Below are 26,581 nucleotides of genomic sequence, written 5' to 3' on the forward strand. Positions count from 1 at the left end.
GACAATCTCTAGGTCCATCCACGTCTCTACAAATGACCCAATTTTATTCCTTTTTCTGGCTGAGTAAAATTCCATTGTATGTGGTTACCACATCTTCTTTATCCATTCGTCTTTAATGGGCATTTAGCTTGCTTCCATAACCTGGCTATTGTAAATAGTGCTGCAGTGAACCTTGGGGTGCATGCACATGAAAAGATGCTCAACATCACTAATTATTAGAGAAATGCAAATCAAAACTACAGTAAGATATCACCTCACACTGGTTAGAATGGACATCATCAAAAAGTCTACAAACAAATGCTGGAGAGGGTGTGGAGAAAAGGGAACCTTCTTGCACTGTTGGTGGTAATGTAAATTGATACAGCTACTATGGAGAACAGTATGGAGGTTCCTTAAAAAACTAAAAACAGAATTACCATGTGACCCAGCAATCCCACTACTGGGCATATACCCAGAGAAAACCATAATTCAAAAAGACACATGCACATGTTTATTAAAGATTCACGAACTTTAAAAAAATGTATGTGGAGTGTGGTATATGAGCATTTGTTATTAGAATTCAATTTTCAAAGAATACATGACCCTAAATTTTTATAATTATTAGCATATGGAATATCCTCATCTCTTCTACCTGTAGAGTATACATTTACTTATGTCTCTTTTACCTATTAGGATTTTATAATAATTTTTGAATAAATTCTTAAATCCTTTAGAATTGTTTTAAACCTTTTTAAAAAAAATCTGAATCATGATCCAGATATTTAATTTATTGTATGTCTACTGTAAATGGTTGTCAGCTTTTTTCATGAATTTATCTTATTCTGTAACTTTTCTAAACTTGTTACCTGTACTAATATTTTTATTGATGTTAGGTTTACTAAAACTCATCTGCAAAAGTCACATTCTTGAATGGCAATAAAGATTTATCCTCATTGTATTCACATTGTTAAGTGAGGTAATATTACTATAGTTTTAATACTTGCTCATAATTTAAATATAAAATCTTTAGTGTGTTGAGAAATATTACGTATCTAATTTTGAAATAATCTTAATCATGAATAACTGGAATTTTATTGAGTGCTTACTGCCATCTATTGAAAAAACTACAATAGTTTTTACTACTCTTATGATAAATTACATTGATAGTTTTTCCTGTGGCATACTAGCCTTACATTTATGGGTTAACCCTAAATTTGAGGATATTTTAACTTGTCCTTATATTCTGTTTGCTGATTAGGATTCTGTAATAGAATACTATAACTGGTCTGGAGTAATAGGTGAGGGAGACTTCTCAGTAGAAATGACATTTATGCTGATGCCTGGAGGATGATTAAGTATTAGCTAGTTAAACTGGGATAGAGGAGTCTCAGGAGTGTGTTTCAGCACAAAGGGATAGCATATGCAGAGAACTTGGGTTCTAGAGAGCACAAGTTCCCATCCCACACCTACCCACATACCAGCATCTGTACTCATACTCTGCCTTTTTTGTTGTTGTTGTTGTTAGTATTTAGTGGTCCTAAGCTTGGAATAGTCCTTCCCACCACCAAGATGCTGTTGTAAAATAGGAAACTTATACTCATCTCTTGTAGGCTCTTAGATGTTAGATAGCCTAAGATTGCTTCTCTGAAGGGGAAGCGGTATCCTCAGGAAAGGAATGCTTCAATAGTAAAAATCATTTAAGACTGGTAGTGAGAGTTGAGGGTAACAAGGAGAAAAAAAATGATAGAAACAGCAATAAAATCACAATGGATATAGTTGGAGACAATAAAATAATACCAGTAGGAAAATAATTCCATTTTAAGAAATGTTTCCACACTATTAAATTGGTCTATATGGATTGTATTATGGAAAACTTGACCATATAATGTAGTCTTGGCATGAACGTGTTTACTGTTAAGGACCAGCTGCATTTTTAATCCTAAGTAGCTTACCTAGACTTGAAAATGTAGGAATTGGGTAAGAATCAAAGCATACCTTCATATTTATTTTGGGAAGGAGATATTTTAAAAAGCCAATTAAAAATTTCCAAGTGGGCTTCCCTGGTGGCGCAGTGGTTGAGAATCCGCCTGCCGATGCAGGAGACACGGGTTCGTGCCCTGGTCCGGGAAGATCCCACATGCCGCGGAGCAACTAAGCCCGTGAGCCATGGCCGCTGGGCCTGTGCGTCCGGAGCCTGTGCTCCGCAACGGGAGAGGCCACAACAGTGAGAGGCCCGCATACCGCAAAAAAAAAAAAAAAAAAAAAAAAAAAAAATTTCCAAGTGATAGAGAAATTTTATATGTATTTATAATAGTATTTTTTGTTTTTATTTTTTTGCCTTCTCTATAATGAAGAAATAACACAAATTTTATGTTGAAAATCTTAGATTTTGTATTGTAATGTGGTTATAATTTCCTGTCCCTGGAGTTTAAAGGTATAATATACTTATTATTTAAGTCATGTACCAGTTGATCTTGCTGATTTATTAGAATAATGGTAGATGTTAATGTGCTTTTTTGGGGAGAAATAGGTTTAGATGTCATTTTTTTCTGATTTATTTTTCATCCTTAGTGTAGGCAGAATTGAAGATGGCCTCCAAGATTTCTACCCCCTGTAGCATGTGTCCAGTATGGTCTCCTCCCCTTGAATGTGGACAGGACCAGTTAATATAATTAGGTTACTAATCCTCTAACGTTGAGGTTACCAAAGAGAGATTCCAGATGGGCCTAACCTAATTTAAAAAATGGTGAAACATCAAAGAGATGCTTTCCTGCTGGCCTTGAAGGAGCTAACTGCCATGTATTCAGTAAATAAGGCCACATGTCAGGAACATATGAGGGACTAGTAGGAGTACAAAGTTATGCCTAGCCAAATGCTAGCAAGCAAATGGAAATCTCAACCCTAGGGTCACAAAGAAATAAATTCTACCAGCAGCCTGAGGGAGTGTGAGAACAAATCTTTTCCTAGTCAAGCCTCCAGATGAGAACTCAGCACACTGACGTTTGATTTCAGTGAAATTCCAGACCCATGAAAATGGGGAAATAATAAATTTATGTTGTTTTGAGCTACTAAATTTGTGGTGATTTTTTTATGCAGCAATAGGAAACAAATACAGATTTTTATATAGAAGTAATGTGCTGTTGTAGCAATTATTTAAAATGTGGGAGCAGCTTTGGAACTGGGCAGTAAGCAGAGGTATGTAGAAACTAAAGGAATTTTGAAGAGAATGATAGAGAAAGCTTAAATTGTGTTGGACAGTATCTTGGTAGAAATATGATCATTAAGAATGCTGCCAGTGAGGGCTCAGAAGGAGGGTAAAGGACATGTTATTGTAAATAGGGGGATGGCTTGACATGTAATGACAGAAGGCTTTGCAAAATTGAGTCTTGGACTTATGTGGAAAGCAGAACTTGTAAGTGACAAACATGGATATACAGTTAATGAGATTTCCAAGCTGCCTGATTTGAAGGTGCTTCCTGGTTTCTTATTGTTATAGAAAAATGCTGGAGCAGAGAGATAAATTATGGGAAAAATAGTTAAACAGAAAGAGCCAGGTCTCAATGACTTTGATAATTCTTAGTCTCCCAAATGGCATAAGATGCTACAAGTCAGAAATGACTGCCAGAAGTATAGCATAGAGAAAAGAATATGTAATTGTATACCCTTTTGCTGAACCTCAGATAGAGTATTCGGTCACACAAAGGGCCCTATCAAGAGATCAATGTATGTTTCACAGATCTTCTCAATCAAACCAGAAGGCCTCTAGGAATCATAAGGGTATCAACTCTTAGCCTTAAAATAAGAGCAGGAGCCCATCATTATCTAAAAAAGATCTATGAATGCAGCTTTTGTCTAATGGAATGAAACTTCATGAAATCTATAGAAGGCCCTCAAGGTTCTTGAGAATATTATTTTAGCAGAAACACTGCCAGTATGGACTGAGAGGGACAGAGAGTACAAAATGAAGAGATTCTTGGACCCCCCAAAATTCTTCTGGCAGGAAGCAGGATGATAAAACTGCTCAGCTTGGGCTTCCCTGGTGGCGCAGTGGTTGAGAGTCCGCCTGCCGATGCAGGGGACACGGGTTCGTGCCCCGGTCCGGGAGGATCCCACATGCCGTGGAGTGGCTGGGCCCGTGAGCCAGTGAGCCATGGCTGCTGAGCCTGCGCGTCAGGAGCCTGTGCTCCGCAACTGGAGTGACCACACAAACAAACAAACAAACAAAACTACTCAGCTGCAAATTTGTGCAACGTTTAAAAAAAAAAAGGAAGGATGACTCCGGGTGGAGTTGAGAGCCACAGAGAATTGTTCCTAGACTTTGAAATCTAATCAAGAAACTTATTTATCTGGCTGGATTTCAGAACTTCTTTGGACTAGTGACTTCCTTCTGCCTTGTATTTGAATTGGAATATCTGTAATTGTTATCCTATGTCTGTCCCACCATTTTATGTTGGGAGTGGTGGGAGCAAGCAACTGATCTTAGTTTCAGTTTTAAGAGAAATTGTGCCCCAGTAGTTGTACTTAATAGATTATACCCAAGAACTTCATCAACATCTGGACTTGATTTAGATTTTAGACTTTGAGCTGATGAGAGAGATGAGATTTTAGAATTTTTAATTAATGAGAGATGTAGATGAACTGATTATGTGGTGAGATACAGATTTAGATGATGAGATTTGGGACTTTGGGCTATGATGGGAGGCGACTATTAGGAACCTTAGGAGGGGGACTTCCCTGGTGGTCCAGCGGTTAAGACTCCACGCTCCCAATGCAGGGGGCCCGGATTGGATCCCTGGTCAGGGAATTAGATCCCACATGCCGCAACAAAAGATCTCACATGCCACAGTGAAGATCTCGTGTGCCGCAACTAAGATCCAGCGCAGCCAAATAAGTAAATAAATAAATAAATATTAAAAAGGGAACCTTAGGAGGTGTTGAATATATTTTGCATTTGCGAGGAACGTGAGTCACTAGGGCCTACAGGACAGATTTATGCTTACCATAGTTAGGGAAGACTCAGTTAATTTATAATTATATTAAGAATTATTTAGTAAGTCTAATGTATTTATAATTTTTTCTTCTCATCTTTTGTAGCTTGTCCTATATAGATTAATTCATTTTACTTCATTTTATAATGGAAAAACATACCATGATAAAATTTTATTTTAGTAATTTAATCCACAGTTGAATCCACAAATACAGAACCTGTGGATACAGAGGGCTGACTGTACTATGCCTTTTTTTCTTGAGATAATGTTGGCTTATAGCATTATATAAGTTTCATGTATGCAATATTATTTTTCTACTTTTGCATACACAACAGTATGCTTACCACCAAAAATTTAGTTTTCATTGGTCACCATGCAGTTGACCCCTAGCCATTTTGTCCCCCACCCCTTCCCCTCTGTAACCTCTACTCTGTTCTCTATATCTACATGTTTGTTTTGTTCGGTTTGTTCATTTATATTGTTTCTTTTTTATTTATTATATTACACATGTAAATGAAATCATACAGTATTTGTCTTTAAACACTATGCCATTTTATATATAGGACTTGAACATCCTTGGATTTTAGTATCTGCCATGGGTGAGGGATAGGGGGCAGGGGACAGGTGTGTATGTTCTGGAACCAATTCCGCAGGGATTCCAAGGGACTTCTGTAAAATAAAATACAGAATACAAGTTTTGTGGAATTTTCATGTATTTAAGCATATTTAAGAAATTCTTTTATTTATTATATCAATAGTGTTGCTAATATTGTTAGTAATTTCTATTTTTTTTATAAATAATGAATAAGAGGATAATTAAGAAATGTTTTATTGATTCACTTGTTTTTTAAATAGTTATTTTTACTAACTTGTTTATTTAACATACTTATCTATTACTGGGCAAGTCTTTAAATAAAAATATTTAAGAACATGTTAATTTAATAGTATCGGTTTTTCTCTCACAGGTTTTGCAGCCTTGTGACTTGTTCTATCAAGCTACTCAGATAAGTACACATCCACAAGTGATTGAATTATCAGTAAAATCCCTGACACTGAAGGTAAGTTACAATGTAGTCAGTGCCCTTTTGAAAAAATTAATAAAACTTAGAAATAAGCAATTATTATAGCAAATTTTTTAATTGTTAAATAAGCAAATAAAAGCTATTTTTGGAAATCTTTTGACACATAATTTTAAAATGATATTTAATATATATTTTATAATAAATGTTTTCATATATTTTGTTATTGGCAGTTGACTGCTTCTGTAGTTAACCTCCTTATAGTATGTATAGTTGATCAGTTTAATATCAACACATAAATATTTTAACTATTGAAATTAGTTATGGTAATCAAAAACATTTTTGTAGGCAGCAAATTGTATCTATTTCTTGGTAGTAAGGTTAGTTCAATATTAATTCCTCTGATCCTTTACAAATATATTTAATGTTTTTTGAAGTATGTATTTTTGAAAGTGGTTTATGTAGATTTTTTATTAAATTTTTCCCCTTAGGTTTCACCAGTTATCATAAATACTGTGATTACCATAACTTCAGCACTTTATACAGCTAAGGAAACCATCCCACAAGAAACTGCTTCTTCTACAGCACATTTATGGGAAAAGCAGGATACAAAGAATTTTAAAATGTGGTTTCTTGAAGAACCAAATGAAGTTGAAAAAATAGCTCCCACAACTGAATTGGTACCCAAAGGAGAGATAATAAGAATGAACATTGATTCTATTTTTCTAGTTCTTGGGGCTGGAATTGGTCATCGAACAGTACCTATGCTTTTGGCAAAATCACGTTTCTCAGGGGAAGGCAAAAACTGGAGTTCCCTAATAAATCTCCACTGTCAGCTTGAGCTAGAAGTAAGCATATGTAGTATTTTTCCAGATTTTATATCAAATAATGCTATATACATGGACTATTTGGGGACTAAACATTTAAATTAAATTTATCCTAAGTATGATGTTGGTTCACAAAACTTTTGGAAGAAAGTGTACAAATTTATGCCCTTGATATAGTTGTTTTTATGTGTATGTTACTTTTAGAGTACATGTCCATATTAAGTTTATATTTCAACTGATTTCATTCATCTTAAAATTTATGATATTAATAGACAGTTGTTGAGTAGATGAAAAATTCTTAATTTTAAGAATTAAATTGAACATCCTTTTTCCTTCAAAGTGATAATAGACTATTTCTTAATCTCTTCTAAAATAGTAATATAAAGAGTGAGAAAAGTATGCCTTATACTTTTATATAATGCAGAATCTTTATACTGTAGTGACACTCCACCAAGGTCTTTCAGATTTTTGTGAGAGTCCTTTAGTTATATGGAAGATATTTGCTTTGAACCAACAAGTATTTTGCTTCAGAATTTATCTACATAGAATCATCCCAGAGATATTTTGCTTTAAATTATTAATTGAGTTGATGTCAAGTAGAAACTAATCTGATACTCTACCTAAGTCAGTAAATATGAAAATTTATAAGCTGCTATAACATTTGTGTGGATACAGAGTTATATACTAATAGAGGTGGAACTGACAGACTAGATTTCAACTTTCCAAAATTTAGCTAAAATTATCTGTATTTTGCAGAGGATTTGATCTAGGATGTCCAAGAAGTTCAGAGAATTCAAATAAGAGCATACTCATTGAATCATATGTTACTTGCCTCAAGGGCTTTCAAAAAGTCAGTGGAGGTAGACAGACATGTTTAAAAAATAGTGTTTGATAGATGAACACAGCTTTTGATGTTAAGCCCAGCCTGAAAGTCAAGGAAAGACACCTAAAAGAGAGTTTGTTTCTGGATTAAATTGTGAAGACTAGACCATGAAGTTAGCCAAGTGAGGAAAGCATGAGGAAACTAATGAATAGCATGTAAACGGTTTTCACATGGAAGAAATAGCACAGCCAAAAGGAATGCTGGTGGGAAACAGCATGGAAGATCATTTTAGAAAATATCAGAGTGCCTTATTTAAAAAATTAAAAATTCTCTCTCTAGGTACATTATTACAATGAAATGTTTGGTGTGTGGGAGCCTTTGCTTGAACCCTTAGAAATTGATCAGACTGAGGATTTTAGACCATGGAATCTTGGAATCAAGGTATTTTTGAAGTCTGAAAATTTTTTTCAAATTGAGTATTGAGTATCAATATTGAGTATGTCCACATCACACACACTTTAATTTTAATTGCAACAGAGTTCAGGTATCTCATTATGAGCCTTTCCACATGCTTCCGTGTTTGACCTCTGAATGTAATTTTCAAACCCAAGGCCATTGCCTCATGGGCTTCTAATACAAATAATTATGTAACATTTATTATGCACTAGACATTGTTCTAAATAATCTACTTTTGCTTTAACCCTTACAACAAACCTCTGAAGAATATACAGTTTTAAACTTCATTTTAACATGTGATGGGACTGAAACTGTGGAAGTTAAAGGACTTCCATAAAGCAATAATACCTTTAAATTGGAAGAGGTGGAATTTAATACTGGCTTCAGAGTCCCCACACATAACCGTCATGTTAAAATATCGCTAGCATTTTCTTGAAGGTTGTTGTCTATCCCAAGTTTTCTTTGATCTCTGAAGGGTGTATATATAGAAGAAAATATAATATTATTTGTTTGAAATATAGTGTGAATTTATGTAATCATTCGAATCAGGACCTTTAGATGGATGAAATTGTGCTTCTGAAGCAAGAGACTGCAGCATTCCTAGCATATCTCCTCCGTAATAATGATTCAGTCAACCTGCAGGCAAATGTTCAGTGGTTTAAAGCCAGTTAAAGGAACAGTAAAGGTGACTAGCTTGGCATATCCAGCTTTTTGTATTAAACCAGGACATTTGATTTTCCACATATTTCAGGTAAAAGATTTGGATAAAGGAACTTATTTGGCGGTTGTTAGGTCAGGATACACATAGGCAGTAGACCTGTGAGTTCTAAAAAGAGGTAGGTGGTATTGATTCACATGAGCCCTAGGTCCTAGTGGCACTGTTCTGCAACTATTGTTGGACTTTTTAAGTCCCTAGGTTTCTGTTCTTTATTTATAGCACCAGTAGATTAAATGACTTTTCTTGCCCTGAATTTCCACATGCTATGATGTATGGGCTTCTAATTTTCATTCAGATGCTTCATGCATTTAGTAATTTTAGGGGTTTTTTTTCCTTCTAAATTGTGCCTGCCATTTTAGTATAACTGAGGAGGGAGGAGAGTTTTTCTTCCAATACTGCTTCTATCCAATGCGACCTTAGTTGGTTGATGTCCAAGTAATTCCAAGTAAGGCAGTGGACCTGATAAAATGTATTGCTCTGTCTAATGTTGTCATTGGAATTTGTCTAATGTTTGCTTTTCCTTTGCAAAATCAGTTATGTTTTGCTCCTAGGAACAAATTTTTCTCATATTTCTACAATTTATATTTTATTTTAGATGAAAAAGAAAGCCAAAAAGGCCATTGTTGAGTCAAGTACTGAAGAAGAAAATTACAAGGTACCAGAATATAAAACTGTCATCACTTTCCATTCAAAAGACCAACTAAACATTACATTATCCAAATGTGGCCTTGTAATGTTAAATAATTTAGTCAAGGTAAGAAAAGTAACTTGAAACTTTAAACGTTGGTGTACTAGTCTGAGTTAACCTTTTTCTTTTATTGAACAAGAAGTTTTTTGTTAACTTAGTTATTTGTCATATGTCCATTATTGTTCTGCTTGTTGTTTAGTTTTCTACATTTTCTTTTATTTATGATAACTCTTTCTTATTAGGCATTTACAGAAGCTGCCACTGGATCTTCAGCTGCCTTCATAAGGGATCTAGCACCATTTATGATTTTAAATTCTCTTGGACTTAGTATCTCTGTTTCACCAAGTGACTCTTTTAGTGTGCTCAGCATACCTATGGCAAAATCATATGTATTGAAAAATGAGGAGAGTTTAAGTATGGATTATATCAGAACTAAAGACAATGATCATTTCAATGCAATGACCAGCCTCAGCAGCAAATTGTTCTTCATTCTTCTTAGTAAGTGATAAATTACCTTCCTGGGGCTTTAATTTCTTTTAAGTTACATTTTATATCCCATTTTACTCATTTGTGTTATCTCACAGGTTTTTTATCTCCTTTCTAATATTTTGCAAATTTCATTATTTCCTTTGCAGGGCTTTGGCTGCTATTGTCATTTTATCTTTGTATTTCAAATTCTGACTTTAGCCACTGCTTTGTTTAGAGTATGGTAATTTACTACTTTGTTTTGGAGAGGAAATTTTTTTTTGTGGGATCCTCCCGGACCGGGGCACGAACCCGCATCCCCTGCATCAGCAGGCGGACTCTCAACCACTGCGCCACCAGGGAAGCCCTGGAGAGGAAAATTATTAAATCTCATCCTCAGTCAGCATTTACAGACTTAGCTATAGGTGGTTGTTTTAATCACTTTTAGTATAACTCAGTAGAATTGCACCAGTTTTGCAACAGAACGAATTCAGAATAAGGTTTGAATTCATGAAATGGCACAGGGTAATGGTTTTGGGGTTTGTAAATGGTTTTTGTGTTCTGCCTATTGAGGTAGAGGTTTTTTTCCTTTGTCCTTTATGTTTCCCAGAAGTTTTTCATTTTCATGAGAGGTACAAGTAAATACATTTTTAAATTATCATAGTATGTAGTCATTGTGAAGTTAAATATTAAATAGTCCCAAAGCCTCACTGACACCACTTCTGACACTCTGACATTTAAGTAGTTATGGAAGAGAGGATATTAGAAAGGTTAAGTAGACATGGAGGAAGGGTACTAAAACTGATAGCTAATACTTTTTCCTAGTCAGGAAATGATTCATAACAGTGGCTAGGTTTCAGGTGTTGTCCCAGCATTGTCCGTGAATTATTCTCATCAATTTTACCTCTGTTTGTTTTTAAACTAACATTTTTATGGGATAGTAGGGAAGAAGGTTATATAAATAGATAATTCACCCCAATACAATATATATATATTAGATAAAACTGTAAAATTTTAATCAAATCTTAGATATCATAAAGTGTCACAGGTTGGTGGAAAAACTTAAAAACTGAAAAATTACAGCTACTTGGTAGTTGCCAATGACTGCCTGAATGTATTAGGCTCTGGTTATTACGACAGCAAACCAGAGAACAGTGTTCTTGTATTTTCTAGTAATTTCTCTCATCAGTGAGTGTTGTTTGTTTGTTTGTTTGTTTGTTTTTTGCTGTATGCGGGCCTCTCACTGTTGTGGCCTCTCCCGTTGCGGGGCACAGGCTCCGGACGCGTAGGCTCAGTGGCCATGGCTCACGGGCCCAGCCGCCCCGCGGCACGTGGGATCTTCCCGGACCGGGGCACGAACTCGCGTCCCCTGCATCGGCAGGCAGACTCTCAACCACTGCGCCACCAGGGAAGCCCAGTCAGTTATTTTTAAAAGGTTATGTTGTTGTCTTAGGTTAAACTGCTGAATGAGATTTCTTTTTCAATTAAAAACTTTTTTTGGTAAAATGCTTTGAAGGTTTTAAATGAATGATGTAGGTATGTATTGTGGATTCTTAAAATATCCCTTTGTGTAGATTTCAGTGATAATTATTCATAAGTTTAAGAAGTCATCTGATGTTTCTGGTTTAAAATGTCTACTTAAAATTAATATATGATGAATTATAATAAAAACTTTCAAACATGTATATTTAATTTAGCACCTGCTAACCACTCTACTGCTGATAAAATCCCTTTAACAAAAGTGGGACGACGACTGTACACTGTAAGACACAGAGAGTCTGGAGTTGAAAGATCTATTGTTTGTCAAATTGATGCAGTGGAAGGAAGTAAGAAGGTAACAATTCGCTCCCCAGTGCAGGTACGGAATGATTCATTTTTTTGTGAGGTCATATTGCGTATATTTGTATGCTAATTAAAAAAAAAAAAACTAAAGCAAGTTACTACCAAAAGGATACAAACTGTAATAGAAATATAGCTAATAGCCAAAAGAATAATCATTATCAGTAATTATACTACTGTAATATGAGCAGTTGTAGAATTTTGTTGAATGTACTTCTCAATTTTTATAGGAATATTTTGTAAATGTTTTTGGAATATTATTTTGTAAAAAACAAAAAAATTCAATATTTTGTTTTAGTTCTTTGTAGTATGTATTTATTCTTTTGTTTCTTTTTTTAATTTAAATTTTTAATTTTTTTGGCTGTGTTGGGTCTTCGTTTTTTTTGTGCAAGGGCTTTCTCTAGTTGAAGCAAGTGGGGGCCACTCTTCCTTACGGTGCATGGGACTTTCACTGTCGTGGCCTCTCTTGCTGCGGGGCACAGGCTCCAGACACGCAGGCTCAGTAGTTGTGGCTCACAGGCCTAGTAGCTCCACGGCATGTGGGATCTTCCCAGACCAGGACTCGAACCCGTGTCCCCTGCATGGGCAGGCAGATTCTCAACCACTGTGCCACGAGGGAAGCCCCTATTCTTTCATTTCAATTAGAGAATACAATGAGAGAAATTTTTTACACCTTTATTGAGGTAAAATTGATGTACAATAAATTGCATATATTTAAAGTTGATGAATTTTGACAAAAAATACACATATGAACCTTCATTACCATCAAAGTAATAAACATACTTATCACCCCATTTCCTCATCCCCTGTCTCCCCATTCCCATGCATCCACTTATATGTTCTTGTGGTACATTAGTTACACAGTGTAGAATTTTATGTAAATGAATGAAGTACAGAATGGAGTCTGGCTTCTTTCAGGATAATTTTGTATGTATCAACTTTTGTGTATTAATGTTGTTGCATGAAGTTACATGTTGTTGAGTAGTAATCTATTCTATGTATATACCACATACCATTTTTAATGAATTTTTGCATATGATATAAGGTGAGGGTTGAGGTTCATTTTTTTCCACTTGGCTATTCATTTGTTCTGACCAGGATTATCCTTTTTACATTAAATTGCCTTGACACTTGTCAAAAATAAATTGACCATATGTCCATATCTGTTTGTGTTTATGTCTGAGGTCTCTAATCTGTTTCATTGATCTGTTTATGTCAGTACCACACTGTCTTGATTACTATTTTATCCTCAGTCTTGAAATCAGGTAGTACAAGTTGTACCACTTTGTTCTTTTTTAAAGTTGTTTTGGCTAGCCTAAGTCCTCTCCATTTCCATTTAAATTTTAGACTCAGGTTTTCAATTTTTATTTAGAAATGTTGATTAAATTGGCATTTTTAATATTAATTTTTGATTTTTTCTTGCTGGTAGAAATACATTTGGTTTTTGTATTAACTTGTATTCAACCTTACTAGATACATTTATTCTAGTAGCTTTTTTATAGATAGAGATAGTTATGATGTCTGCAGATAAAAATATTTTTACTTCTTCCTTTCCAATCTGATGTTTATTGTCTTATTTTCTTTTTTCTTTTTTATTGCACTGGGTAGAGTCTCTGGTACAGTTTGAATAGAAATTATGAAAGTGGATATTTTTATCTTGTTCTCAATCTTAGGGGAAAAGTATTCAGTCTTTGACCATTGAGTATGTTTTGAGTTTTGTTGTTGTTGTTGTTGTTCATGATCCCTCTGTTCCTAGTTTACTGAGAGTTTTTAAATCAGAAATGAATGCTGCATTTTGTCAAATGATTTTCTCTGTTTTATCGAGAAGATCTTTTAAAAAATTGTTAATATGATGAATTACATTGATTGATTTTTAATTATTATATTAAATAATGATTGACTTTTAATTGTTAAATCAACCTTGCATTCCCAGGATAAACCTCATTTGGTTTTGAAGTATTAACCTTTTAATATATTGTTGGATTGATTTGCTAAATTCACATTTAGAATTTTTGCATTTATGTTCATGAGGGGTGTTGGTATAGAGTTTTCTTGTAATGTTTTTCTTAAGTTTTTAAACCACAGTTTCACTTTAAGGGCTATTCATATTATCTGTCACTTCTTGAGTGAGCTCTTCTAGTAATTTTGTATCTTTAATGAAATTTGTCAGTGAATTACTTTCGCTTTTACTTCACTTTTATTTTCACAGGGTGTAGAAATTTAGATTGACAATTATTTTTTCCATACTTTTAGGATATCATTTCACTATTGGCTGTATTACATTGTTTCTGACCAGAGTCTGCTGTTATTCTTGACCTTTGTTCTACGAAATGTGTGATTTTATTTTTATATACTTTTAAGATTCTTTTCCCTTTATTACTGGTTTTAAGAAATTTGGTTGAGATGAATCCTACATGTTTCTTGTACTTGAGTCTTTTAAGCTTCTTGAATCTGTGGATTTATAGTTTTCATCAACTTTAGAAAACACTGTTGCCGTTGTTTCTTCAAATATTTTTTTCTGTCTTCCCCCTCTCTTCTCTTCTTCAAGTAGGTATATATTAGAGTGTTTAAACTTATGCTGTCTAATGCTCTGTTCACTTTTTCTTTCAGCTTCCCCTGACCCCCATGTTTGTTTCGATAGTTTCTATTGTTATGTCTTTAAGTTCACTTTTCAATGTCTAATCTGTTCTTAATCTCATCCAATGTATTGTTATGTCTAGAAGTTCAACTTGCATTTTTATTTACATTTTCCATGTCTTTTTATAATCCTCAGTCTTTCCCCTAACTTTTGAACATATCAAGTATAGTTATATAAATGTTTTAATATCCTTGTCTACTAATTCTGTCGTGTTTCATTTCTGATTTGTTTAATTTTATTCATTTTTCAGTGGGTCATTTTAAAATTCTTTATGTGTGTCCAGTAATTTTTTTTACCAGATGCTTAAAATTGTGAATTTTACCTCGTCAGGTGCTTTAGATGTATTTGTATCCCTTTATGTATTCTTGAACTTAATTCTCCAACACAGTTATGTTAGTTGGAAAGTGATCCTTTCATTGCTTGTTTTAAAACTTACTAGGTGAGACTCAAGCAGCCTGTAGCCTAGGGTTAATTTTGCCCCACTAGCAAAGCACTGTAACCAATAGCCTTTGTACTAAACAAGATTTTACCACTTTGGTTGGTTAGAAAAGGAACTGTGTGTCAGCACCAGAGATTGTTCTGCCTGCGGCTTTCAGATGGATCTTTACTGAGCCTTAGACAGTGTACTCACATGCATGTGCCAGACAGTACTGTACTGAAGTCTTGGGAACAGGGGGCACTCTTAAGGTCTCAGGAGTTCCCTCTCTGTAACTCTCACCTCTCCGTGCAGCTATCTTCTCTCTCGTGTAATGTGTTGTTAGAGTAAGCCTCATTGGCTTTCCCACATTCTTATATCTATCTCTTCAACTCAGACTGGGCTCTATTTGACTTCTCCTTCTCCACGCAGTAATCCAGAAACTCTCCAGGCAGTAAGATGGGGTGAAAATCTTAGGGCTTATCTTGGTGTTTTCTTTCTTCCTTCCTTCCTCCCTCCCTCCCTCCCTCCCTTCCTTCCTTCCTTCCTTCCTTCCCTCTTTCTCTCTCTCCCCCTCCCCCCCTCTCCCCCTCACCCTCTCTCTCTCCTCCCCTTTCTTTCTTTCTCTCCCTCTTTCTCTCTCTCTAGCCCTCCCTCCCTTCCTTCTCTTCCCTTCCCCTCCCCCTTCCCTTCCCCTCCCCCTTTCTTTCCTTCTTTCTTTCCCTCCCTCCCTCCCTCCCTCCCTTCTTTCCTTTCCTTCCTTTCCTTCCTTCCTGTGCCACCTTTCTGTCCATTACTTCATGTGTATTTTTTTTCCCTGGTGTTTTGGTTTTTTATATTGGGAAGTTATATCTGGTCTATATTTTTCCATCAGGGCTGAAAACAGAGGTTCCTTCTCTTTCATTTTTGATTTACAATGAACTATATTAAAAGATGACAGTTGGGCTGCTTCATTATTGTAGATTACTCTTGAATTTTATTAAATAGTAAAACATTAATGTTAAATTTCTTACAGGTACTTTCATAGAAATGAAAATATATGTCTCTTCTTTTAAATTGGTAGAGCAAACAGTTTATCTAGAAATAAAATATAGTGTGGTTAAGTTTATATATTTATCAGTTCTTAGTTTGCACTCAGCATGTTTTATATTTGGTATGATTTTTAAAATATAAAAATTTTAGTAAGATATAGAAATAATACAAGAAAATGGTGTAACTAACCAGTTTGTTTTTGTCTATCCCAAAGATAAATATAAATGGAGGTTTATCTGGTAATGTGTGTTAATCAAAATAATGTTAATCTTTTACATCACTGTTGTATGCTACTCACTGGGTGAGCTATTCTCTGCACACTCTTTGATTCAATGAGTAGCATACAACAGTGATGTAAAAAGGTAGACATTTGCCAGCCAGTGGCTTGTTTGTCACTTTTATCATATAGACATCTAAAACTTTGATGTAATATTTTTCCTATTAATTTTTTCAACTATTTTTGTCTAAAGGAAAAGTTATCCTTATATCAAGGTCAAGATGTTATTTTCTTCTAAGATTTTTAAAGCTTTGTTTTTGAGATTCCTTTTCTCTAAAACTGGAAACTTTCCTTGTAATTTTTAGCAAAGATAATTGCATGTTTGGATTTTTTTTCTAATTTATATGAACTAGATAAATATTGCCTGATAATTCCTTTGCTGGGATATTTAGATGGAATAATTTTTAAATGTCTTTAGATTCTTAGATTAATGATACTAAATGTTACTTTTCTTTCCCAGATTAGAAATCATTTTTCAATACCACTTTATGTTTATGGAGGGAACACCTTATTGGGAACGGCTTCACCTGGAAGTGAATTTAACATACCATTAGCATCGTACCGGTGATTTTTTTCTTTATCCTTTTGTTTGCCGTAAGGTCTCTTATCCACTTTTTAGTTTCTGATTTAGTAGTGATATCTATCTTTAAGCTATGAAACCATGATCAAATTTATCTTGTTAATATCTCATTTAACTTATTTAAGTTTTGGCACTCTTAGAAGATTTTTTTAAAGAAGTATTATTTAACTTAATGTATATAATGTATATCCTATAAATTATCTATGCTTTCACTAGTAAATATAAATTACATGCTTGCAATATAACTATCATGGTCATAGTCATATATATTTATGATTTTTTAAAAATTTCTGAGCATGATTGGTGGCTTCTAGGTTTATTTACACTATTATGAAGTGATTTTTACTTTTCTAGGGTTTTATGATAGAATTTTTTAGAAATTTCTTTAGAAAATGTAAAATACTTAATCTTTTATTCTACATATTTATCTATTAATTGTTCATTGATAGAATTGTCATGTAAATAGAGATAGACAGTTGATCCTTCAACAACATGTGGGTTAGAGGTGCTGATGCCCACGCAGTCAAAAATACACATTCAGTTGTCCCTCAGTATCCATAGAGGATTGTTTCCAGGATCCACTGCAGATACCAGAATCCTTGGGTGCTCAAGTCCCATACTCAGTCCTCCATACCTCTGCTTCCGCATCCATGGATTCAACCAACAGCTGGTCATCAAGTACTTTATTTGCTGAAAAATGTCTGCTTATGAATGGACCCGTGTAGTTCAAACCCGTGTTGTTCAAGGGTCAGCTGTATAGTACATCAGTCTTAAATATTTAAAGTAATTAGATTAAATTTGATATAAAATCTTAAAAAAAATTTGATAGAAAATCTTTTATGTATTAAGAAAAGACTATTAAAATTGTAACAGTACTAATGATGGGCTAGTCTCTTAATCGTAGGCTTAATATTACAAACAAGTATTATTATTATTTAGGATATTTAATCTGGAATTGAAGATAATCTCTTTTAGGGAGATTAAACTCTCTTGGAGAATAAAAACTTCCTCAGAATAAGCATCATAGTTTGTTAAGTACCATTTCAAAACACACTCTAGACATGGACCTTTAGACCTATGCTACAGAAGGATGGAGGCAAAATTACAAGCAGTGCTAAAATATTCCTTACCTCTATATATTCTGCCCCATACATAGGAGTTCAAGATTGGGTCCCTAATGCTTAGAAGACAGCCTAGCAGTTTTAGGCACATATTTTCAGAGAGTAGACCTGCTCACCTTAATGAGTATTTTATTGCCTAGACCTTCTAACCCTAATGAATTTTATTGCTTAGTTCAGACTTGCTGAGGGAAAGAGTTATATTGTCTAGAGAACAACCACAAAATAGTTGTTTATAGTATCTGACCTTGTTCTAGAGAGGATTTGGGGTGGGTTATAAGACTAGATTAAAAAGTAGCATGTAAGATATGTTTAAAAGTTTCTGTGAGGAAATCCATTTTGTTCTTGGATAATAAAAATTAATGGCATTCTGCTTTATTTTTAATAAATATTACTGTATATTTTGTATTTCTGTCCATAGAAGAGAAAAGTTAGGCCATTAGAGTATCTTTACACTTTTTTGTTCAAGGCTAAATATTTGTTACATGGAAGTTAATCTATCTTAATTAGAATTATTAATGACTGACTAGCTTGGATTTCACATTAGATATTCTTCTAATCTAATGCTTAGATATAGATACTCTTATATTTAAGATGTGAGGTCTTAAATTAACAAATGGGTATCATTCTGTAGAATTTAAGTATACTTATTCTTAAATTTAATTCATTTAACAAGTATTTACCAAATGTTTTGTTGTGTGGAAGGCACTACTGTAGGATACCAAGAGGAATTGGCGTGGCTATTCCCCTTGAGAGATTGATATATAAGTACAGAAAGTAGAAAACAATGGGTTGTTGAGAATCACAGAAAAAGTTTTAGTTGTAGAAAACTATGAAAAGGAAAGAGGGATTAATGATTAACTCCTGAGAGATATACATGAATTATAGTTAAAATATAATAATGTGGAGATTAGTGGGGAAGGGCAATCTTGAAGGACTTGCATAACAAAGATAAGGAGGCATGAATGCACGGGATTTGTACAGGTCTATAAAAGACTAGGGGTTTGACTGGAATGTAGTGTGCACGTTGGCATATGAAATTTGAAAGGTTAAGTTCACATTGGCATAGTTGCTCGCTCATTGTCTTGCCCCCATCTATATGAATTTTATCTTCATCTTTAATATCATCTATTTCTTTCTTCCTCTCTCAGAACATATGGTGTTCTTCTGTTTTAAGACCATTTACTGCATCAGCTCTTCTCACTCAGAACCTCTTGCCATTGATCATCTGTCTCTCATGTTTTCTCTTCATTCATTTCTTAAACTTTCCTTTAACCTTGCATATTTCTCTAGTTCAGCTCTACCCTTCAGAAAGAAAGCTTTTGGGGAAAATTGTGACCTCTGGAAAACACTCTGCAGCCAGTCTAGAAAGAGTCAACCACACTCTTCATGCCCTTAGTCTGCAGTATACATCTGGGGTTTTTTTTTTTTTTTGGTACCTATCACAGTGCAGTAGTTATCTTTTAACATTACATTTCCCATGTGATTGGTATCTCCTTAAGAGTAAAGAATGACTTACTCATTTGTGCATTTTCAGTTTTACCTTCTCATTGGTAAATAATAGTCCAATAAATGTCTTGATGGAAAAAAAATGAAAATTACAGAGAGAATGTAGAAGTAAAATAGGCTAAGTCTGATAACTGATTTGACAGGTAACTATATCTATGTGTGTAAGGGGGGAATAAGGAAGAGTTAATATTATTTTATAGTCCAGAGTGCCAATAGCTGGCAGTTCCTGAAAAAAGGACACACAGAGAAGTGGGTGTGGAGGGTTCAGAGTTCAATCTAGCAATTTAAGGCACCATCCAACATCATTACAGAAATATGTAGTAGATATTTAAAATTTGGGGGACTAGAGCTTAAGACAACAATCAGAGCTAGAGATAGTATTGACACTTGGCACACAGTAAGGGATAGTGTCACAATCATAGGTAATTAGTTTTACAAGTATAAAAATACTTAAGTGTTTATACTTGGACACACCTTAGGTTTAAAAAAATTATTAAACCCAAAGTACATTTGCAATGTAAACAAAGAATGTGATTTTTAAATACAAGGATTAATCATATGTAACACCTAATAATTTTATTACTGTCTTCTTACAACCACTTCTGCAACTCTGCCCAACATTTCTGTAAAGCTAAGTATCTATTGAAAGCTTTCATTTGATTAACCTTGAAAAGCTGGTGATTAATTTTTCAGTAGAAATATATTTTTGCTTCACAAACTCAATCATGGTATGTACTTGGGACCACATAGCCAGGAAAGCCAACTTCTTTAAGTTAAGTGTATAAGTTACAGCTGTATGTGTGTGTTTTGCATATATGACCTGTATGATTATGTATTTTCTGCGAGAAACCAGTTATTATCTTGTAAACATACTTTTAAGACAGCAAGTTTGTAAGAAAAATATTTTTCTCTTGGAAGCCAAATAACTTGATTGGTTTCCAGAAAGTTAAGATGGAAATTGGTATCTGTATGTCTATCTTACCTATCTCTAAGAAGAATGTGAATATATAAAAATTTATTACAGTAGTATGGAGGGAGATAATTTCATTGTTCTGAAGCTGTAATCAAACAATTAAACATGTATTTTCTTTTAAAGCATTTTAAAATGTATTGTTTGATCTTTTATGTAGATCACTCCTTTCCCTGAAGCCAGAAGATGAGGACTATCAAATGTGTGAAGGAATTGATTTTGAAGAAATTATAAAAAATGATGGCACTTTTCTCAAGAAGAAATGTAGATCTATAAACCCTTCCAAGAAGCCATTTATCATTAATATTGTCCCAGAAAAAGATAATTTGACATCTGTGTCAGTGTATTCAGAAGATGGTTGGGACTTACCATATATAATGCATTTGTGGCCACCTATTCTACTCCGAAATCTTCTTCCTTACAAAATTGCTTATTATATAGAGGTATTCTGGAATTTTTTAATGCCCTCCTGTCTTCGATTTTGTAGCTTTAGTTATTTAAAGTTATGAACAATAAAACAATGTTTTTAAATTCTAATAAAAATTATAATACAGGTGATAGACAGTACAGATATTCTTCAAATGGAAATGTTTCAATCATGTTATATGAAAGAAGATTAAAAAAAATTTTTTTTCCACTGATTTACTTTAGAAATCTGGTTACTAAGTTGAATATAATTCATACACACAAATATGATATGCCATTTTAAAAATCATTTATGAAAGTAATAGATATTCCTTTAGAAAATTTTAGAAAATAGAGATTATTAAGATTGTCTATAATCACATTATCTGAAGGTAGCACTTCTGACGAAGTTATCATTTCAGTTCTAAAATATATATTTTTCAGTCTTTTCCATGCATGTATATTTCATGTATGTTTAAAAGTTGGATATTAACTTTTCAAACGTATGAGAATTAGTATTAAAATAATAGTACTAGACTTAAAACTTGCTACATTATATTATTCTTGTGCTAGTTTTCTAAAAGGATTTTATGCCCTATAAAGATGCTTTTTCTTTTAAATACTCTTTGTTTTAAGATATTACATCTGATTCCTTCCTGTTGCTATAACAGGAATCTCTCCATCTTAGGATTTTAAGTAAATATTCCATTTGCCATTGCTTGTCAAATATAAGAAAGTAGTTCTTCATTGTGGTATATTATTTGTTTTATTGCAGTCTATTAATTATTAATTATTGGGATTTACTATATGTTTACACTTTTCTGTTAAATTTTTTTTTGGAGTTGGGGAGTGAACACATCTGTGGTTTAAAAATATCTGTTTTCCATATGGTTGACAGATAACATAGTGGTTAAGAATTTACACTTTGCTGTCAGATAGATTTGAGATTGAATCCTACCTCTATCACTTACTAGCACTATGTCTTTAGGTAAGCCACGTTATCTTTCTAAATCATTAGTCCTAGCCCGTAAAAGGGGGATAGTAATAAAACTTGCATGAGTGGGATATGGGGAAATCAAATTAAATAATGTTTGTAAAGGATTTAGCACAGTGCCTGACAGGCACAGGTTCCCATTTATTTACCTCTCTAGCACCACCAGCACTACTCTTCTATTTTGTGGATCATGTCAAGTATTGATAGCTTACATTGTTTTTGCTTTAAGTAATTTAAAATCTTAAGGTGAAGAGATTCCTATGTTATAACAGGAGGGAACCATATTAGAGTGGCTGGAAAAACAGGTGAAATACCCAGATGGACTGTCTATTTTGCATTTTAATAGAACTTTTAACTTGATGCTTTTAGGGATCACATTCTGTTTGGTAGTTTGCAAAGGATATGATCACTTTTTAGAAAGACAGTTACCTGCAGTGTGGAGAAGGGCTTAGAGGAGATAAGAGCAGTTAGGAGACTCTTAAAGGGAGAGGTTACAGTGACATGAACTAAGGTAATGCAAGTGTGAGTGGAGAGAAATGAACAGTTTTGAGAGCTACGTAAGATGCAGTATAAACAGCGATTGGAAATGGGTTATGAGAGTTTGTTAAAAATCAGAAATGAGAGTTAGGGCTTCCCTGGTGGTGCAGTGGTTGAGAATCCGCCTGCCAATGCAGGCGACACGGGTTCGTGCCCCCGTCCGGGAAGATCCCATATGCCGCGGAGCGGCTAGGCCCGTGAGCCATGGCCGCTGAGCCTGCATGTCTGGAGCCTGTGCTCTGCAACGGGAAAGGCCACAACAGTGAGAGGCCTGCATACCGCAAAAAAAAAAAAAAAAAAAAGAGAGAGAGAGTTAGTAGGGATTGCTTATTTTGGATTATGTACATTTTTCATTATTTTGTAGTTTTCACAACTAAAATCACTAGTGGATAAGATTTTTGTTTTACTAATTATAGTGTTTTATAATCTTCATTAGTGCCAGCAGAATTTCACACTATTTTATTTTATTCTATTTTATTTTCACAATAGTCCTTTGAAGTAGATCATTTAGACCATTTTACAAATACAGTAACTCTAATCTCAATTTATAGAAATTTACACAGTTGACAGAGTTAGAACATGAACATAAGTCTTCTTTTTCTGACAGGTATTTCAGAATTATTTGTATAGCATTTGGAATCATTAAATAGAATATTTTGGCGTATTATTCTGAAACATTAAAAATTTACTGCATTTTTTTTTATTATAGGGCACTGAACATAGAGTTTTTACTCTACATGAAGGCCGTTCAGCCCAGATTTGTACTGTACAGTTGGATAAAGCCAGGCTGCATTTAAAATTACTTGACTATCTTAATCATGATTGGAAAAGTGAATATCATATAAAACCTAATCAACAAGATATTAGTTTCATCAGTTTTACTTGTGTTACAGAAATAGAAAAGACTGATTTAGATATTGCTATCCATGTGGCTTATAATACTGGCCAGACAGTTATGGCATTTCATAGTCCTTACTGGATGGTCAATAAAACTGGTCGAATGTTACAGTATAAAGCAGATGGAATTCATCGAAAGCATCCACCTAATTATAAAAAGCCAGTTCTCTTTTCTTTTCAGCCAAAGCACTTTTTTAATAACAATAAGGTATGTGAAGTTTTTTTGACTTTCATTCTTCTTTATCTACTTATCACTCCGTTTTGTTTGTTTAGAAGAATAAAATATTATGAAATAGGTAGAAATAACGTTTGTGAAATACTTGAGGTTAAAAAGATTAAAATTTAGTCTTGGGAAGGGTTTAGTGCATTAACAGTATAATATTAGTTCAGGCTAAAAAGCAAAAAATATATCAACTTCGGTAGGAATTTTTAAAGGTACCTTAATACTAATATATTTGAAATATTTTTTTCTAGGTTCAGCTTATGGTAACTGATAGTGAATTGTCAGATCAGTTTTCAATTGATACTGTTGGTAGTCATGGAGCTGTTAAATGTAAGGGCCTGAAAATGGAATATCAAGTGAGTTCATTTTATGCTCATCAGGAAATTTTTTTTAAGCTCTACTGAGTACTTAATTTTTATCAGGATGTTATGATAATGGAATAGTTTTTGAAATGTTGTTATTTTTTTTCCTGCAGGTTGGTGTCACTATAGATCTTAGCAGTTTTAACATTACCAGAATTGTCACATTTACACCCTTTTTTTTGCTTAAAAACAAAAGTAAATATCGTATATCAGTGGCTGAAGAGGGAAGTGATAAATGGCTCTCTCTTGATTTGGAGCAGGTGGGTAGATTAATTTCAAAAAGGTACCTCTTTAGATTTTCATTTTTCCTTGAAGTTTGATACATGAAATCACTATGTAATGTTCTACCTCTCCACCCTCACTTCCCAATTTTGTTTCAGTTCCATGAACATTTGCATATTTATTTGTACCAGAATAAACCAAGTAAATAATTTAATTATTAAAATCCAAGCATTGTCATCTAGGAATGTGTTGCTTGATAAGAGAGGTAGACATTTAATAATTACTAACCAAATGTCATTAAATATGGCAGTAGAAGACTGGGTAAAGTATAAATGCAGCAAAGAGAAGGAAATTATTTATTCTCTTTAGGAAGCTGTTAGAGCTGCCTTTATAGGATAGGTTAGGCTAATTATTTTAGGAAGACAGTAGTGTCTTAGGAATGAAATTTTGATTCTATTCTATCTGTAGCTATTAGGTCTCTGGGTAAGAGCTTTCTGAAAGACTGCCTGAGGTTAATAGAATACTTCTGAAGAAATTTTATTTTAAGTATGTTAAGATTATTAGAGAAGTGTTTGCTATTTTTATTCATTATGCCTTTTTGCTTTGAAACCATCTTTCTGGAATCATTATTCTTGATGTACATCCTTTGGCATTTCCTTTAGAGCTGATTTGGAGGTAAATACCATCAGTTTGTGTTTATCCATAAAAGTTTTAATCATCACTTTCTTTTATGATACTTTTTCTTGCTAATCAATTCTATATTTTTTCAACATGTTGTAGCATTTATCATATTCTGGCTTCCGTTTTTGTTGAAAATTCTGCTGTGATTCTGTCATTTCTCTGGAGGTTATCTTTCCTTTTTCTCTAGCTGCCTTCACGGTCTTCTCTCTTTGATGTTCTGCAGTTATACTACTGTTTGTCTGAATGTGGGTTCCTTTGATATATCCTGCTTGAGATACTTTATTCCTAGACCTGTAGATTAATATATTTCATACCTTCTGTAAAATTTGCAGCTATTGTCTCTTTAAATACTACCTCTCCTCTGTTCATCCATTTCCTCTTTCTGGGTCTTTAATCAGATTTGTTGTAGACCTTCATATTCTTTCTTCCATATATCTTATTATCTTTTTTATATTTTCTATCTGTATAACTCTTTGCTTCATTCTGGATAAATTCTACATATATATTTTTCATAGATTTTCACTTTTACTATATATATTATACAGTATATATATATATGCTATTTGAGCTTTCAACTGAATTTTTTATTTGAATAATTATATTTCTCATTTCTAGAAGTTGTACCTTTTTTCATGTCTGCCTGTTCATTCATTCTTTTAACAGTATTTATTGTGTACTCCTTATGTGCCTTGTGATACATCTTTTAACAAAACCACAAGTACCTGTCCTTGTGTAGTTTACATTTCAGTGGGAGTGTGGGGAAATCATTAAATGGATAATACCATAGTCAACTAGTAAAATAACATAGTATGTTTAAAGGTGACAGGTGTAATAGGGAAAAAGTAAACAAGACAGGCTAAGAGGTGTTAAGAGTTCTAATGAGCAAGAAGTGGGCTATAATTTTACATACGGTGGTCAAGGATAGGACTTACTGAGGTCACATTTGAACAAACTTGGAGAAAATGTGAGTGGTACACTTGTCAAGAGTTCGCTGAGTTGGAGCTGAGCTGCCAGGTACAGGAATAGCTGATAAAGACAACAAGCCAAAATGAAAGTAACACTCAGGACTTTAATTACTTACTGCAATAGTATAAATACGAGGCTAAACTGAAGAAAGCACCACCTCCCCTTGTACCATTTTTCCTATGGAACAGCATTAGTTAGGGGTGAGGTGGATCAGTGAGGGTAGTGTCATTGTCAGGGGAGCCCTGAACAAATAGCTCTTACTGTTGTATGGATCTGGGGGTGGCAGAAAACAAAGGGGAAGGGCTAGGAATGGAAAAGTACTGAGCACTAAGTCAGAGTAGAGAAAAAGCATCTTCAAGTTCCACCTCTCTCCTTGATAAAGAGGTCTTGCAGAGGTTTCTGAGGAAGGCCTCTGCCAAAGGCCCTGATAAAGAGGCCTCTGAACAAAGATGCCTGTAGTAGGAATGCAGATATTTGTAAGGGCATGGCTGGAAGTGGGGGCTGAGTTCTTGAGAATGCAGTGCACTGGCTGTGCACCTAGTCTGGTATGGGGAGGGCAGCTTTGCCCTGTGAGAGCTGCCAGATAAAGGTAAAGCCTTTGTAATTACCAGTGGTCTGACCTGAAAAATTGCACATAGGTTTTTAGCCAGGAGCTGGACCCCTCAGCAGTGTGGATATCTGGGGAAAGAGCATTAAAGACAAAGGATCAGCCAGGGTAGGTGCTCTGAAATGGGAGAATATTTGGCATGGTTGAGGGATAGCAAAAGAGGCCAATATTATTGGAGAGGGAAAAGTATTTAGAAGAGAACAAGACATAACAGTGATAAAGAGTAATCATGCAGAACTTTGTGACACAGAACTTTGTGAATTACAAGAATTTTAACTTTTGCCCTGAGTGAAATGGAGAGAGCTATTGGAGGGTTCTGAACAGTGATTAAACACAGTAGGCTCTC

At 34.2% G+C, this 26,581-nt stretch overlaps 1 protein-coding gene across 7 annotated transcripts in view; it reads left to right on the forward strand.

Moving 5' to 3' along the window:
* VPS13A (vacuolar protein sorting 13 homolog A) overlaps positions 1-26,581 on the forward strand; it is a 266,390-nt gene that overhangs the window by 177,062 nt on the left and 62,747 nt on the right. For 6 of the 7 annotated variants that reach the window (XM_059071189.2, XM_067039598.1, XM_067039600.1 and 3 more), the window contains 11 exons: positions 5,933-6,025; positions 6,478-6,834; positions 7,976-8,077; positions 9,406-9,564; positions 9,741-9,996; positions 11,661-11,821; positions 16,625-16,728; positions 20,502-20,784; positions 22,987-23,382; positions 23,649-23,753; positions 23,873-24,019. In XM_059071189.2, coding sequence (XP_058927172.1) covers positions 5,933-6,025; positions 6,478-6,834; positions 7,976-8,077; positions 9,406-9,564; positions 9,741-9,996; positions 11,661-11,821; positions 16,625-16,728; positions 20,502-20,784; positions 22,987-23,382; positions 23,649-23,753; positions 23,873-24,019 — 2,163 coding nt within the window. The remainder of the gene's footprint in view (positions 1-5,932; positions 6,026-6,477; positions 6,835-7,975; positions 8,078-9,405; positions 9,565-9,740; positions 9,997-11,660; positions 11,822-16,624; positions 16,729-20,501; positions 20,785-22,986; positions 23,383-23,648; positions 23,754-23,872; positions 24,020-26,581) is intronic. The other variant, XM_067039602.1, reaches the window with a different exon arrangement.

This window comes from Kogia breviceps, chromosome 8 (assembly GCF_026419965.1).
Source record: "Kogia breviceps isolate mKogBre1 chromosome 8, mKogBre1 haplotype 1, whole genome shotgun sequence".
In the NCBI taxonomy this organism is placed as follows: domain Eukaryota; kingdom Metazoa; phylum Chordata; class Mammalia; order Artiodactyla; family Physeteridae; genus Kogia; species Kogia breviceps.